The following is a 15,396-nucleotide window of genomic DNA, read 5'->3' as shown; positions in this document are numbered from 1 at the left end:
TATGTCTGATGAACTCTCCCCATTCTTCCCTTGATTGCTTTGCTGTTAAGAATAGATGTGGGCAGGAGGAAGGAACAGGTCTCTGAGATCTTAATTTGCTTTTGCTTAACTTACCCAAAGATGTCTTACAACACTTTTCTCATCAGCCCAAGTCCTAGAGAGGATCCCAAGGGTGGCAGTTTCTTGGAGGAAAGCAGTGGTGGGGGTGATGACAGCAATGTCCTGGGAGGGGACAGCCTGGTCACAGGGCTGCTGGGTGCAGTGCTGCTGGTCATGTGCCTCACTGGGATGGTGGGGAACATCTACACAGTGGCAGTGGCCTCTGGCAGGGTGGCAGGCTGCTCAGCAGGCTCTTTGGGGGTCTACTTGATCAACCTCGCCCTGGCCGACGTCCTGTACCTTTCCACCATCCCCTTTGTGGTTTGCACCTACTTCACCCATGACTGGTTCTTTGGAGATGTGGGTTGCAGGCTTTTGCTCAGCCTGGACCTCCTCACCATGCACGCCAGCATCTTCCTCCTGACCGCCATGAGCCTGGAGAGGTGCTGGGCGGTGGCCAAGCCTCTGCGGGGCAGGCGGGCCAGCAGTGCCTGCTGCAAACTGGCCAGCGCCGTCCTCTGGCTCCTCTCTCTCCTGCTCATGGCCCCCATGATGGTGATGACTGAGCTGTGGGAAAGGGACAGCCCCTGCAAGTGCATCTGCATCCCCATCTGGACGCCATCAGCTTTCCGGCTCTACCTGACGGTGCTGCTCACCACCAGCGTCCTGGCACCCGGCGCCGTGCTGGGCATCGTGTACGCCCTCTCCAGGATCTCTGCCACCGTGGTGGCCTGCTGGGCTTGCTTCCTCCCATTCTGGGCAGCTGGCCGGGCTGTACCAGGGAGAGGGGCTGGGCATCAGCCCCACTGCCCAGGCCTACCTTAACTTCGGTGTCACCCGCCTGGCCTGTGGCAACAGCTGTGTCAACCCCTTCCTCTACACCCTGCAGCCCTGTGTCAACCCCTTCCTCTACGCCCTGCTTGCCAGCAGCTGCTGCTGGCGCCGTGCCCGCGCTGGGACGGGCGTGGCGCGGGCTGCAGCAGCCTCTCCACAGGCTGTGGGGAGCCACAGCATCCTCCTGGCTCTCAGGGAGTGTTGGGGTCTCTGAGGGAAAGCAAGGGGTGAGCAGGCTGGGAACATCTCACCTTTGGCTGGGGTCACGTTGAGAAATAAAAGTGTGTCACCTTCCATGCCAGCATGCAGTGTCTTCCATCAATGTTGTTGCGGTGCTTTCCTCTTTGCATGGCTGCTCATCCTGCTCAGCTGGGCGGGGAGAGTGCTTGTCTCAGGGATCCTGCCTTCATCCTCAGATCCTTCAGCTCGGATACACCAGCCTCCACCTTGCACAAGGCTGGGGAGTGGGTGGAAGGGAGCAGTCAGCTCCCAGCAGATATGTCTAAATTATATATCTGGGGAACCTTTGCCACCCCTCATTCTCCTTGCTAGCAACGGGCCAAGCCATAACAAAGTCAGGACAACAGTGAGTCATAGATTTCACAAGAACAGTGAGTCACTGCAAGAAACAGCCACGCTAGCAGTAGACCTCACTAAGGTTCATACTCCTGTGGTAAAGCTACCACTGAACTCTCTTCAAGAAACCGTCGCAAAAAAATCTTTGAAGAATCTAAAGAAAGATTGCCAAGTGCAATTAAGAGGCCTTGCGGGATTCCCCTGTAGTACAGCCCAGGGAGTCCAGTACATCTGCTCAGCTTTCAAGAGGAAGCTGCAAGGAGAGAGCTCTCCTCTGTGTCCATCATGATAGTTCATGGCACCCTCACCAGCCCTGCTGTGGTCGAGGGCAATACCCAATTCCCTGGCCTACCAAATGTACCCCAGTCTGCCAGACTGTGTCAACACCACTGTACAAACTGAGCCGGGTCTCTTGCCTTGAGACCATCTTGCCTAGCATGGCCCATTTACATACTGCTGAACTTCTCCAAAAAGGATGGCTTCATCCTTATCACACCATGGGAAGTGTCCCAGGCTATGCTGTCCCACTGCCATGCCTATGCATAAGGTGAAATGCTAGATGTCATGTTTACAATTGTAGATGTAGCCCTAAAAAGAGTGTGATGTGATCATCCAAAGCAGATGGGCTTTGAGCAATACAGGACTTCAAGAGACATCCAGCTGCAGAGCCTCAAGTTGCTTGCACACCCCCAGTGCCCCACCTTTCAGGTAAGCTCTCATTTTTCTTCCTTCTCAGACTCACAACTCCTAGCAGCCCAGCCTCTCTCTGCATGGGTATCCAGGACACAGGACCTGGCAGAGCCTCATGAATTATGAAATAAGAATGGCAGGTACAGCTGCTGCAGGGGAAAGTCCCTGTTCTCCAGCTGCTCTGGAGACTGCTTAATGTGAGGAATTAGCCCAGCCAGGCCTGCAGGGAATCCTGTAGTACATCAAATTGTTAGTGCTTTGTGTTGCTTGTGGCCAAGTCTTTCATCCCAGACCAATGTGGTAACTGCTGTGCACTGTGGAAAGGGCAGATCCCACCTTTCCTACACCCACTGAGCACAGCATGCTCAGCAGCAGCACGAAGGCAGAATTAGACTGAGAGAGACCCCAAGGCAGCTATGCAGTAACATCAAACATGCCTGACTGCCTCAGACTTCTCAGAGTCTAGCCTCAGTTTAGACTGAGAACTGCTCAGGTTCATTTGGCCAAGTAAAATTGAGCAAAAGCACAGAACACACATCCTTAGAATCCCACACTCCAGCTGGACATTGCTGCCTCCCTCAGCTCTGGATGGAACAGCCAAAGCACAAGGGGCAGAATAAAACCAGACACCTCCACATTTCTGCCCTCCTGTGCCATAGCACAACACTTTGTGCTCCAGCAGTTACTGGAAGAAAGGATTTGGATGAGGAACTCTCTACATGCTCTGCCACACCCAGCAAGGCATCTTTCCTACCACCTCCATACAGCAGTTAGAGGTGCCAAGCAGACATAGGAGTGGAACCAGCCTCTACAGAAGGCTGCAGCCAAAACTAGTGCAGTTGAGGACTTTGCCCTCATTCCATGCCCCACTAGGCTCACCTAGCACAGCCACTCAGTGCTGTGCTTAGTTTAGGTAATTTATTCAGGCAGTATAAGGTGCCAGTCTAGACCTCAAGAGCAGGTGACCTCACTTAAAATGATGCTTTTGCTCTCGCCTGAGTGACAATTAGCCCCAATGCCTCCTTCTGCAACTGTCCTTGGACTTTCAACCTTCTGACTTCCCAGGCTTTTAACCTTCATTCTCTTCACCATCCATGACTTTCAAGGACCAAGGCTGAGACAATTGCACCCACTTATGGTACTCAAACAAAACTGGCTACCCCTATCCACCCACTCCCAGCAAGGTGCCCAGCCCATGAGGACTCGCAATATTAAACAGATTAGATTTTGACACTTAGTACACCAAAACTCTTATTTATTGATTGCTTTTTCTGTATCTTTGAGATGGAGGTATCAGAGGAAGTTATTCCCAGCTGAGGGACTGGAGTGTGAAGTCCCCTTGTGTATCAAGGTAGTCAAAGACAGAGAGGTTAAGCCGGTTAGGGAACGTGAACTGGTGGCCTGGCAGGTGGACTGTCACATCATTTTGGTTGACAGCAAAAGTGATCTGCAAGGCAAATGGAAAAGTTAGAGAAAGTTTCCTCGAGCCTCTGCAGCACTGCTGTGCCACCCTCTGCTTCACAGGGTGAACAAGCTCAGTAGAATAACCTGCTTATCAACAGCACGAGTGTTATTCTGGTCTCCCAAGAGATGCCCATTCCCTGCTCTGTTCAATAATAACGTCTTTGAGCCAGATAGAGCTTAAACATTTGATCACCACCCTCCATCAGAGCTCAGAGCCCTGAGTGGTGGCACTGGCCAAGCAGGAGAAGCCAGCCACCTTCTGTACAGACAGCCCTGAGACAGCCCTTGCAGCTGAGTGTCCTGTGCCAAATGCTCTCCTTTCACCAGAGCATGTACAGAGTGTGTATATATATATATATATATATATATATATATATATATATATGCATGCCTCACCTCTGCTGTGCCCCCTCTCTGGAAAGGAAAGACAGATTCCCTGTGCTCTGCACCCCACTCTTCCACCTTCTTTGAGTTGCATACGATGGTGTTCACATCGCCATGGGCATCAAAACGGGGATTGAAGTGAAGTCCAAGGAGGGTAGCATCCTTGCCCAGATTCAACACAAAGCTGCAGAGAAAAAAAAAAAGCACAGACATCAATACAGCTAAAAAAAAAAAAAAAAGTAAATACTATAGTAACATGTTTCTCATTACCATGAGCATCCCTTGGTCTGTTTCTTCAAGCCCAGCTGAGGGTAACCTAAGAGAAACCTTTAGCTAAACTACACAGCTTCCTTAAAAAGATGGTACTGTGGCAGTAAGGGGCTCTTTTCTGGGGTGATAGGCTCCAGAGTGCCATCCCTGGAAGAGATACCAGTTCCTCAAACTTTTAACAAGAGAGGGGTTCAGTACACAGTGCCCTGAACAGTGTTATCATACATCTAAACCAATTCCCAAGAGTCAGTTGCTTTCCATAGATTTCCATTCAGTCCTGAACAGTTAGCTAGTGCTGCATCCTGCCTGACAGCCACTGCCTTCTCTCCATCCTGCAGGCTGCTGAAATAAATACCATGTCATTAGCTATCCCAAAGTATCTGCAGTGGCAGTGGGAGGAAGTTTCCTAGCCTAGTGTCCACCTTGCCTGCAGGCCTCTCACCCAGATGAGAAGAGGCATATTTGGCAAGAAAAACCCTGGGAGGCTTCACTCAGACAGTATCAAACTTCAAAGGCACTGGGAAGAGCTGGGACATGTTTCCTGGAACACCACTAGTTCTGGTACAGCAGCTACAGGCTCCACCTTACCTGCAAAGTGCCATCCCCAGCCACAGACCTGCACAAGGGCTGGGGGCTGCTGCAGAGGCTTTGCTGGGAAACCCAGCCACCTGGCCCCTGCCCATTTAGGGGTACACTTCCACTTCAGCCCACCTGCCTGCTCACCACCTTTCTTCCTTCTTTCCTAACCACCATTTGAGGGGAAAATCTACTGGGGCATTATAAATATCCCTACTCCTGGCCATCTTCGTGCAGGGGAGAGGATGTGGTGGGGCAGATGTCTCAAACCAAATCTCAGTATAGACACAGCTTCCATTTCCTTCACCCTGCACTAGAGAGGATGTGGTCACTGCCAGCGTGTGCAGTTGGAACTTCACATCTGCTTTAGCTTAGCCCCTTGGCAGCACAGTGCCTGCAATGTGCATTAGGTGATGACTCACTGGAAGCACTGCTGGTGTTAACCCCTTCTCCTCTTCCACCCAAGAGACAGAGTCCTTTTGCCACCACCTTTTGCAGACCCTCAGTGCAGTGCCCTGGCTGTGCCTGGGCAGCACAGCACAACTCACCTCTTGGCATTTGGTGCAATTTTCCCCTTGACAGTGAGGCGCTGGCCAGGCTTGAGACCCAAGTTGGTGCATACTGGTCCCTGGGGAACATGGAAGCAGAGACATTAGCTCAGTACCTGCTGGCTCACTTGGTCTGACTTGGCTGCTTTCCCTGCTGCCTTTCAAGACAGGCTTTGCTTTGGACCATGGAGAAACAGGGAAGCTCCCTTGCCCTAGGGCATTGTAGCAAGGACATCCCAGAGAAGTTCTCCCAATCACATGGTACATTTGATTGGAGTTCGATTTCCTAATCTTCCTCCTGCTGCTCTCATCAACGTATCTGTATTTCACAGCAGTGAAGGGTAAGTACATTCCAATCACACCCACCCCATCCCAAACACACCCATGTGCCTTGTGGGTCTTGTGTCATCCCACACATATCTGTCTGGGATGGATGGCAGGGATGGAGACTAGCTCATGTTTGAACTTCAAGCCTTGACTAGGTCCAAGGACTCAGACACCTTGCTTTCCATCTCCCAATGGCTTGAGCTTTTGTTTAATGTAGGCTCAGTATGTGCAAGAACATTCTTCTGCTTCACAGAGATACTTTCCCCCCACCTTCTCTCTAGGAGGACCAAAGCATCCTGGAAAGCCCATATGTACTCATTTTTCATCACAGCAGAGCCAAGACCTCAAGAATACTGAAAATCTTTTCTTATTCCATCTTAAAAAAATAAGCTTGCTCTTGGGATCATCTCTGCTCTCAGCCTAATGAAAGGCAAATCAAAGAAATGCAATCACTCTTCTGACATATGCATCTCCCTAGCAGTCACAGAATAGTTAGGACTGGAAGGGACCTTGGAGATCAAGTCCAACCCCCCTACTAAAGTAGGTTCATGTAGAGCAGGTTGCAGTGCCATGTCCAGGTGGCTTTTGAATACCTCCTGAGCAGCAAACCCCACAATCTCTCTGGGCAGTCTGTTCCAGTGCGCTGTTACCCTCACAATGAGGAAGTTTTTCCTTGTATTCAACTATAACTCCCTTCATTTCAGTTTGTGCCTCATGCCCCTTCTCCTGTTGCTGGGCAACTCTGTAAAGAGTCTGGCCCCATGCTCTTGATACCTGCTCTTAAGATAACCTCTCTAACTTCTTAAGATATTTGAACATAGTCCTTGACATTCACATTCCTTACTTCTGTAAGGCACATTCCTTCCAAAAAAGAGAAGATTAACAATTCAATGACTCATGAAAACCTCAGCAGAAAGCAAGCAGCAAGGCTGCCCAGAGAAGATGCTCAGACAGCAATAAATGCTACTGCAGCAGCTTCCCCAGGGTAGAGCTGCAGTAAAACAGGTTACCCCAGTTTAGCACTCAACCCAGCGAGGATCCCCACACACACTGCCCCAAAGGGATCCTACAGGAAAAAAGAACCACTGCTGCCAGAACACAAAACAGCAGCCAGCCCTCTGTAGTGGATGCAGCAGGGATGGGTCCTAACCAGTAGCAGGCACCCAACTCTAACAGACCCTCTGACACTGGGGCTGATGTGCAGGCTAGCACAAGCACCCTCACACCCAGCCAACACAGCCCCACCTCCAGCTAAGCTGCCCCATCCCTTTCTCTACTCACGCAAGACATGGTGCTGCTCTGCAGGGTAGCGCTCCTCTCCACCGAAGTGCAAGAGTCCCAGGCGAGTAGCTCCTAGAGCCCCACCCTTGCCTTTAAATAGATGGAGAGCTGAGTGGTCCCGGCCCTTCTCCACCCCATGCACCAATGAGAAGGGCAGCAGGAGTTGGTTTTGGGAGGAGGGAGGGTCTATTAGACAGAGCTGCCTCCTCCCACACTCGCCCAGCCTCCTCTCCAGGATGCTGAACACAACCCTTCCAAGCAGGCTGTGGGCCACTCCAGGAGGAGATCCAGCTTTATGTGGCCGTGAATCCAATGGAAAGTAGTTTTACAATGAATGCTTTATTATCCAAGGCTTTTATCCCACATGGAAAATGGTCATACGGATCAAGACTTGGCGGGAAGGGTCTGTAATGAGGGCGGGGCTCTTCAGCTCCAGTTAAATCAGGAGTAGAAGAAATGTCACTGATCACACGTATTGCCTAAGAAACTCTTTGTAGTCCAGGTGAAACCCCAGTAACAGAGGACTGGAGCTGCATCCAGGGTCACCTGGCTGCACTATGAATCCTTTCTGTCCCCAGAGACTGCCCAGCTGCTAACACACACTTGTGTAGGTATGGAAACCAAAGGAGAGAAAACAGTCCTTTTTCTACAGAACCCATAGGCACCTTCAAAACTGTACACTTCATCTTGGCTGCAGGGCAGAGTAAGCCAGCAGGAAGCTGCCTTGGAAAGCTGGAAAGAAATTATCTGGGAAAGCACCATGCCTGGCTCTTGCTTCTACCCTGAATACAGCTAGGGGCCTGAGGAAGAAGGGGAAGGGGGCAAAATGCTTCTATCACAATAAGCCATGGGATCTATATGTCTTTTATCTGCCTCTGTGTTCTCTTTGTGGCAAGTATGATTCACTGGGTGAAAGGATTCCTATGGAAAAAGTTACCCAATTACTACATGGCTCAACTTTAATTACACTGAAAGAGAAGGGAAAAATTCAGGCAGTGAGCCAAGCCTGGGGCTTAGAGCTCTCCTTGTCTTGCATATTTGTCTCTAAATCACAAGACGCTCTGTGATTTCCTTAAGAGGCCCAGAACTGAAACTCTCTGAAACAATTTTTTCTTCCATGACTCTGAGGCCCATCAGTTCCCTCTCTGCTGAGAATGTGAGAGTCTCCAGCCCTGTTACCCCCTCCAGTATGACCCCTGAGGATGGCACTACTGAGTATTTCCAGCTGGTGCCATCAATGCCAGCAGAGGTAGCAGGGAGACCCTCTTGCCTGCTTGTTGGAGAGGGCAGAAACAGGCTCCAGACTTTGGCCAGGTTGCTGATCACTCCGTGACACAAGAGGGCAAAATAAAGGCCAAAGTGGTCTTCTCTGCTCTGACATGCCTGCTCCCCCTTTCTCCTTCTGGTCACTTACCTTGGGGTTCAGTCTTGAGCCTGATCAAGGGATCATGTGGTGGAGGACAAGAAGTACTCCATATGAGGAGGAGAAAAAGTAAATAGAATCTGCATCCTTCTACTTGGGATGTGTGTGTTATTAAATCAATTCCTTTCAAATCCAAAGTTTTGTGAGACTAAACCCCAGGCATCTCTCCAAGTACTTGAGCTGCTGCTGGAGCCATGGTCTGGGGGGCGGGACTGGTGGAGGCTGTTGGATGGGGAAGGGAAATGTGTAAATATTTGCTCTCTTGGAGATGGAGGTAGAGGGGGCCTTTTAAAAGCTATGGGGTAAGTTCTGTGTTTTCTGCAGCATTTCTGGCAGCTGGGAACTGTGACCAAGCCTTAGCAGCTTCCAGGTCCTTGAGTTATGTCTGTCTAGGGACTTTCCTCCAAATGCTGCTGTGGAGATTAGAGACCAGCTAATGGCTAAGAGACAATGAAGAAGGGGCTGCCATTCAAAAGCAGGTGCTTAAAGAGCTATTCACATCAAGGAAATTCAGGTTTCAGGCTTGAGTCTAGCTCGGGCAGCCTGTATTTGTCTGATAGAAGTCCAGATGTCTCTACTGACTTTCATGAAACCTTGAATTAAATGGCATTAGCAGAACAGGCTAATACCACAGGCAAGGGGGCCATGGGGTGTCCCATCGCCTGCAGGCCATGGGCCACCACCATCCAAACAATGTCACGTCTGCATTCCTGTTGGAGACATGATGATGAGATGACAAGCTCTAAAGCTCCAGCATCAGCATCCTTACAAGGGATGGCTAAAGTGAGGGGAGGAAAGGTCCCTGCTCACCCTAGTGTCACACCAGGCAGGGATGGTGTCCCTAAGTGTACTGACACCTACTCCACCACACTGGAGACACAGAGGTGCTTGCATGTGATTTTCAGGAGTAATGTGGTGTAGGAAGAGTCACTGTAGATTGAGAAGAGTAGAGCCAGACTCTTTAGAGCTGGCAATCTTCACCACCTGTCACCTCCTTTTTTATCAGTGTGCAGTGGGCCAGCCAGGGGATGTGCCAGCAGTTTAGCAGCCCATGTAATCTGCAAAGGATGCAGATGAGGAAGATGAGGTCAGATCACAACAGACTTTGGTGTCGTGGGCTGTGTGGGAACTCTACACTGGGACAGGGCTCTTCTTCTCCACCATTTCTGCCTCTCCTCACCAGAAAAGCTCTCCTACATTACATTTTAAATCCTAGCTTTGCATTAGAGGGAGAGTCACTGATCTGCATTGTAACTTGGGGAGCAAAGGTCTTCTTTGCTCAGTCCAAAGGGAGTGAGTGATTATGATGCTGTCGCTTCAAACATTGCTCTTGTCCATGCCAAACACTTGGCCAGAGGGAGTCATGAGTTTGGAGAGAGGAGTAATGACTGTGGGATATGACTTCAGCAGTGCCTCACCTCTGGTTATGAAGGTGAGGCAGGTGATGTTTGCATCTGCACTTGCTTTCTGCAAAGTGGGGTTGTGTCCTGGACAGGACAGGGCCCGGAAAAGGGAGTGTAGAAGAGCCAGCTGCCATGACAGGGACTGACCAAATTCACAGACAACACAGATATCCAAGCCCAGGCATCACAGCAAAGACCCCATCAGGAAGGTACTATGCTAGGTTAGGCACCTCACTCAGGTCCTGATAATGGGCATCTCCAGTGTGGCCTGTGCTTCAGTCACCTGCCTCCTGGGAGCAGTTTGCTAATCTCTTGCTAGCCTTTCCTTGCACAATCTGCTCACTCTCCTTAGAAAGTGCAAATTGCCTTTGTGAGTAATCTCAGACAGTCCTTGAGCTTTTAATGCCTTTGGGGCCTGAACCCATCCCCCAGTGCTGGCTGTGACCCAGCATTCCCATCCAAGGGACCAGACATCATTATCTGTCCCTAGGGCTGCACAGGGTGCTCATTGTGACTCTTCTCTCAGGGCCTCAGCCTTCTTCCCGCACTCTCCTTGGCACTCAAAGAGCCCAGGGTGATCTCTCTATACTGAGATGGCACGTTTTCTTGAGATCACAGCCTCCCTCATGGACATCCTCACACCTCCCAACCTCCAAGCTGTAATACACTTTAGGTTGCAGAGGGAAACATGATTGCTAAAAGAGAGTTTCACCATTGCAAGTAGCTTTGATTTAGAGCGTGCCTTCTGGTCTAGCTGATAGGCACTGGCCTCAGCATACCCAGACTGCTCCTGCGGTCTGAGGGCTGGAGTCCAGCTAGTGCAAGCTGTGGGGTTGAGTTGGAACACCGGGCTGAGCCAAGGGGTGGCTCTAAACAAGGTGGTTTGGCAGCTGCCAAAGGAGAAGCCCAGTCAGGCAAGTGTCTGAAGCAAAAGAGGGAAGATCTGCCCCAGATCTTCTTGTGAGGGATGCAGCAATAGATGGGGCATCCTGAGTGATGACAGGGGAGGAATGGGAAAGGGCCTGGCTGAGAAGCCTGGGACTAAAGCCTGCTTGCACACTGTGCTCTTCATCTGGCAAAAGCCTGTTTTGGCTGCAGTTACTCTTGCAGTGATTTGCAACACCTTTCCACAGGGAGAGAGCCTTTGTACCTGTTCAGCCACTTCGTGTCATGTGGCCTGTGGTATTTTAAACTAAGAACTAGGTGTGCTAAACACAGATTTATTATGTTGCGGACACAGAGCCTCACATCAAGAATGAGCCACAGCAGCATTGCCGAAGCTTTGACTGCTGAAACATTTCCAACCACATCCAATTTCCTGGATTAGGAGCCGTCTGTGAGGCTCCAACTCCTGCTGACTCCAGAATCTCTGCTTTCATTAAATCAGTATGGAAATATGTTCCCGAGTGGTGAAGATAATCCTGCAAATGTTATCAAAGTGTACCTGTACAAGTGATTTATCTGGGCGAGCCTGATGTTACAGCTTGGGGAAGCAGGAATGACTCCTTGTGCTAATGATGCTGGGATGTGTTAGACACACCTCTAAGTGCATCCTAAGAGGTTCCCAATTCCATGCTCCCCACCTCCTCCCCTGCACCTCTGGCTGCTCACGCTGCACTCTGTCTTGCCTTTTAGGGTTCAAAGTCTGTGGTCTTTACAACGCTTGGTGGGGAAAGGAGTGCTCCTGATCTGCCAGTGGGGTGGTATCCCTGTGGCTGTGGGATGGACACAGCACCCTGGCCAGGGAGGCAGGGAGGGAGCTCGGTGCTGGGTCGTGGCCATAGGCAACATGGATCAGCCTGTGTTAGCCCACAGAGGTGGCTGGCCCAAGCTGTTCAAGTGCCCTTCTGGCATGTGAGATCAGCCAGGAGACACCCACTGATGAGGGTTAACTCCTCTGTCTGCTAGGGTGACAGGCAGCAGGACTCCTCACCTGACCATGCTGGAAATACTGACAGCACAGCAAAAAAGCCTTTGGTTACCTTGGACGTGAAGGATCCTGACTTCAAGGCTGGACCACCACCGGCGTTAGCAGGTCTTTAATCCCAGCCAGGCAGTGACTGGTCGGGAAGGCTCCAGGCCATCTGCTCTTCAGTTTAAGGATGCTTGGCCCAGGGCAGCACAGCAAAGGCAAGTCAAGGAGGAACGCTTCAGGAAAGCACGTTCTTGGTTTTGACACAGAGAGATTGCTCACAGTGACATAGCCTGGACCAGGGGGTTGCTGCATGTAGAGTATTTCCAAGAGCTACAAATGCAGGTTAAGCGAAGTCTGGCAATTGCTACTGAGCCGGAGGGGAACAGCAAACTGGGGAGAGCTGGACAGTGAATGGAGCAATTCTTAAGTTCTGCTGTAAACAAAGTACAATTAGGACCTCATACAACTCTGACTTCGAAGCCAATAATATTTTTCTTATTTAAAAAAAGTGCAAAATCAACTTCTGTCCAGTGGCATGAATTTCCAATTTTCTTCAAATAAATCAAGTCAAAGAAACAGACGGAAAGGTAAAGATAGAAGTGAAAATTAGTTGGGGTGCAGCATGTGTTGTTCAGGTTGTGCAGACACTGAAGTCAAGGCTTCAAACCTAACCTGTAAGAAATGACAAATTTTGAAAGCAGGGCTGCAAGGTCAGCAAACACTGACTGTAGAGGGGAAGACATTGCCACAGCTTGTCTGGATGTTGGCTAATGACTTCCAGAGGGCCTGCAACATAAGCCTCACACTACTGCTGCAGGACTCAAAGGTATAATTGTGCTAAAATATGATGCCAAGAATTATTCCTGTGCTGCTCCTTAGTGCTGGAAGTTCAAGGGCAAGGAAATGTAGCTCCACGCATGAGGTCAGATGTTTCATCACAGGTGTGCTGGAGCAGGAGAGCTGCTGGCTATTGCCTGACTGTGGCCACTGGCTCTGCACTGCTGCAATCCCCAAATTGGTGTCCTTGAGGTGCCTTAGAAATTTGCCATTTATTGAGCATATTTCAAGCCTGAAAACAACTTGCTGGGACATGGCATATTCACTGTCTCATTTTTTGTCTTTTTTTAAAGTGACTTTTGAGATGTGCTGGGCAGAAGTTTGTTTGCTGTACTTAATATGCAAATTGTAAGTGGATGCTGTGTTTGAACATGTTGCAGCAACCCAGGTGCTGGTTTCAGGTCTTCCAACAAATAGTGCTCAGGAGAAGTATGTTCATGGAACACAGGCACGTCCTCCTCCAACACCCTTGAGACCGAAACTCAGCTGCATGCCATTTTTCAGCAAGCAATGTGTGTAAAAGTTTGTGTGGAATGATAATCCCAAAGAAAAGTGTTGCCGTGAGGAGGCTTTGCTGCCAGGAATGTCAAGAATCCTGAAAACACCTGTTTGGTATTTTTTTATGTGTATGGGAAATAGTACCTAGGGTATGGGCTGTGATGTTAGTCTCCACACATGTCAGAAATAGCAGCAGAGATGCTCAGATGAGACCATCAGGGAGTCTGAGCACATCAGGTTTTACTCCCTGAGACAAACCCTGCTCAGGCCATTGCATCTACTTTGGCAAATGCATTCATCTGCAGCCAGCCCACGAGCCAGTATTAGGGGCACATCTCGTGCTTGGAGAGCCTCCAAAGCACATGGGACCACAAGGCATCAACACAGCTGAACAGAAGCCAAGGCAGGCAAAAGACCAGCTTGGCCTTCCAAAGGGAAATGGGGCCCACTAGACAGCAAGGGCTGGAGAAAACAGAATTGCATTGAGCAGACATGCAGCTGCTCTCCCTGGGGGTCCTGTGGGTGGCACAGCTCATCATTCCCCAACATGGATGAATTCTTCTGTCAGGGACAGAGCTGCTGCAGCCTAGAACAGCTTGACTGGGCATCCTGAGTCCCCCTAAATGTCCTTGGGGGTTTCAGTAATGTGTGCCATCCTTCACTTGGTGCCCCAACCATTTAGGTGTCAATGAGCTCTGTTAGGCAGCTGCTGCCTGCCACCCCAGAGCCAGCTGGAACAATTACTCTGGTAAGCTGTCTCTTATCTGCCAGGATCAGCTGCTGAAATGGGAGGGTTTTTCAGCAGGGCTTGGCACTCTCATTTCCCTGAGGCTTACACTATTGAGGGGGAGAAAGTGCAGGGTGCTTTCTGATGCTGTCACAGTTTGGAGGCTGTGGAAAGCACTGGGATGTGTCATTCTCTGCCATGCTGCTGGTTCCCACTCCCTTGCAAGGGGGTCCAGACACCCTTGAGGCTGGTGGGCACACACACATCACTGCTGTGGTGAGGCTGTGTTGCTCTTTTGGGAGTTTTTGCAAGTGGATCCTTCCAAAGAAGCCCTTTGCAGAACCGTCTCTGCTGCTGCCACCAAGAACATCCACCCATCATCATGTCCCACATAAGGGCCTGCTCTCCCTCACCCCTGGCTTCTCCAGCTTCCTTTGCATCCTGGGCAGAGAGCAGGTGCTGAAGCAGCCCACCAACACCTAAGCTTGGCTTTGCCAGCCTGCAGCACCTGGGAAGAGCTGACCTTTAGTGCTCAATCCACTCCAGGAAACTGTCCACACCTCATGCAAAAGACAGGATTTACGCTGGGGACCTCCTTGGTTCCCTCCTAGAGATCCTGAACTTGGGGCAGGTTCACAGCAGCAGCTGTGGTAATGCAGGTCATTTTGTCAGGAGCATGAGCTCACACACCCCCAGCACTGGCAGCACAGACATACTCTCCCTCCCTTCTGCCCTGTGTTCCTGGGCAGAAGCTCCTTTCACAAACAAAGATGGGGTCGTTTTTCCAGAGGAAGGACACGGACCAACTCATGTCCCAGTAGAAGTGGGTGACTTGTGAGAAGGGTGGGAAGCATGTTGATGCCCTTAGCACCAAAATGAGCAACATGGCTTTGTTCTACAGGATTGTAGTCTTGTTCTTATTGGGATGGACACGGAGGCCAAGCACTGACAAACTCCTGACTTTCACTGGAGGGGTGGATCTTGACATGCCAGCCAACTGCCCAACCATGTGCTTAGATTGGGGGCTTTTCTGTGGGACAGTTTTGAGGATTTTATGAAGCATATTTAGGCCGTGGTCTGCTGTTTGAGAGGTGTCTTGGTAGAGAGTAGGATCACAGATTCAGCAAGAGGTTGATGAGATGTAATATCAGCTTCTGATTCACCTCATCACAGTGATAACCTGGGGTAAGAGGGGTGGATGTTCACTTGCAGCATTCACACGCTGGTGCTGTGGTGGCTTCATGATTTCACGAGCATGAAGCCTGCTCTTCTCACTCAGCATAGAAGGTAAGGGAGGGTCCATCAGCCAGACAGGTATTTTTGGATATACCCTCCCTTCCCAATAGGCAGCTAGTATGTGAGGCATGTCCATGCTGTCTGTTCAGCCCACAGCAGGTTCACTGGATACACCATGAAGCCAAGGGCCACTGCACCATCTAAAAGTTTCCCTATACAGGGTGCATTACCTTCAAAAACCATGGACATCTGAGAGGTACTGGCCTCAGGTCCTCAGGCATTTGCTCCAGAAGCAGGCAACAGCTGGG

At 50.3% G+C, this 15,396-nt stretch overlaps 2 protein-coding genes across 2 annotated transcripts; one reads left to right on the top strand and one right to left on the bottom strand.

Annotated features, from left to right (window-relative positions):
• Positions 1-120: 120 nt before the first annotated feature.
• LOC110483828 (urotensin-2 receptor-like) lies at positions 121-1,220 on the top strand. The gene is given in 2 exon segments (XM_021554007.3): positions 121-857; positions 859-1,220. Coding segments are annotated over 2 exon segments (1,026 nt in total). The 3' UTR covers positions 1,148-1,220.
• A 2,217-nt stretch (positions 1,221-3,437) lies between these two features.
• On the bottom strand, positions 3,438-7,158 carry LGALS1 (galectin 1). Its single transcript, XM_021554016.3, has 4 exons — positions 7,050-7,158; positions 5,442-5,521; positions 4,060-4,231; positions 3,438-3,646 (listed from the first exon to the last, which is right to left on the bottom strand). Exons 1-4 carry the CDS (start codon positions 7,056-7,058, stop codon positions 3,503-3,505), a joined length of 405 nt encoding a protein of 134 aa, XP_021409691.2. The 5' UTR covers positions 7,059-7,158; the 3' UTR covers positions 3,438-3,502.
• Between the last annotated feature and the right edge of the window lie 8,238 nt (positions 7,159-15,396).

The sequence above is a fragment of the Lonchura striata genome, chromosome 5 (genome assembly GCF_046129695.1).
Source record: "Lonchura striata isolate bLonStr1 chromosome 5, bLonStr1.mat, whole genome shotgun sequence".
Classification (NCBI taxonomy): domain Eukaryota; kingdom Metazoa; phylum Chordata; class Aves; order Passeriformes; family Estrildidae; genus Lonchura; species Lonchura striata.
This window is presented reverse-complemented; position numbering and strand designations above follow the sequence as displayed.